The following is a 1,243-nucleotide window of genomic DNA, read 5'->3' as shown; positions in this document are numbered from 1 at the left end:
CGCCCGCGCCATCCGCTCCAAGCTGACGGCGGCCCTGCAGCCCACCCACCTGCACCTGGAGGACCACTCCTCCCGGCACGGCGGCCCCCCCGGCGCCGAGACCCACTTCGGGGTGCTGGTGGTCAGCGGGCGCTTCGAGGGGCTCAGCCCCATTGAGCGGCACCGCCTGGTGCACGCCGCCCTGCGCCCGGAGCTGCAGGGCCCCCTGCACGCGCTCAGCATCGTCGCCCGCACCCCCCAGCAGTGGGAGCGGGACCCCCGCCTCCCCCAGCCGCCCCCGTGCATGGGGGGGTCCAAGCGGGAGAAGAGCGGGGCTGAAGGGGACGCGGCGGCGCGATAGGTGCTGCCGTGTCACGATAGATGCTGCGGTATCGCGATAGGTGCTGCCATGTCGCGATAGGTGCTGCCATGTCGCGATAGATGCTGTAATGTCGCGATAGGTGCAGTGTCATTGCGTCGGCTGCTGTGTCATCGCAGTAGATGCTGTGTCATTGTGATAAATGCGGTGTCGTCGCGACGGATGCTGCATCATTGTGATTAGTGCTGCGTCACTGTAAGCGCTGCGTGGTTGCGGCATGCGTCGTCGCGATAGATGCTGCGTCGTCGCGATAGGTGCTGTTGTCATTGCAATAGATTGTCTCATCGCGGCGGATACTGCGTCATCAACATGGGTGCTGTGTCATGGCAATAAACGCTGTGTCATGGCAATAAATGCTGTGTCATCGTGACAGATGCTGCGGTGTCACGACAGGCGCAGTGTCATGGCGACAGATGCTGCCAGATAGATGTGGGGGCAGATATGGGGCAGATATGGGGCAGATGGATATATGGGGTCACGTGTGGTGTCACATATGGGGGCAGACAGATACGGGGGCAAATGGATATGGGGGCAGATATGGGGCAGATAGATATGGGGGCAGGCATGGGGTCACGTACAGGGGCAGGTAGATATCAGGGTAGATAGATATGGGGGCAGATAGATATAGGGACAGGTATGGGGTCACCTATGGGGGCAAGTATGGGGGCAGATGGGCAGGCATGGGGTGACGTATGGGGGCAGGTATGAGGGCAGATGGATATGGGGTCACGTATGGTGTCACATATGGGGGCAAATGGATATGGGGGCAGGTAGATATGAGGTCATGTATGGGGGGAGATGGATGTGGGGCAGACGTGGGGTGACGTGTGGGGCGGTTATGGGGCTGGGAGTCTTTTCCCCTTTTTTTGTGTGTGTGTCATTTTT

The 1,243-nt window shown here is 60.5% G+C and overlaps 1 protein-coding gene across 1 annotated transcript; it reads left to right on the top strand.

Moving 5' to 3' along the window:
* Positions 1–728, top strand: BOLA1 (bolA family member 1; the record flags this gene model as incomplete). Its single annotated transcript, XM_021382688.1, is given in 1 exon segment — positions 1–728. A coding segment is annotated over 1 exon segment (340 nt), but the record flags the coding sequence as incomplete, so codon positions are not given.
* Between the last annotated feature and the right edge of the window lie 515 nt (positions 729–1,243).

Source organism: Numida meleagris, unplaced genomic scaffold (assembly GCF_002078875.1).
Source record: "Numida meleagris isolate 19003 breed g44 Domestic line unplaced genomic scaffold, NumMel1.0 unplaced_Scaffold272, whole genome shotgun sequence".
NCBI lineage: Eukaryota > Metazoa > Chordata > Aves > Galliformes > Numididae > Numida > Numida meleagris.
Note: the sequence above shows the minus strand (reverse complement) of the source record. Positions and strands in the feature narration are given on the sequence as shown.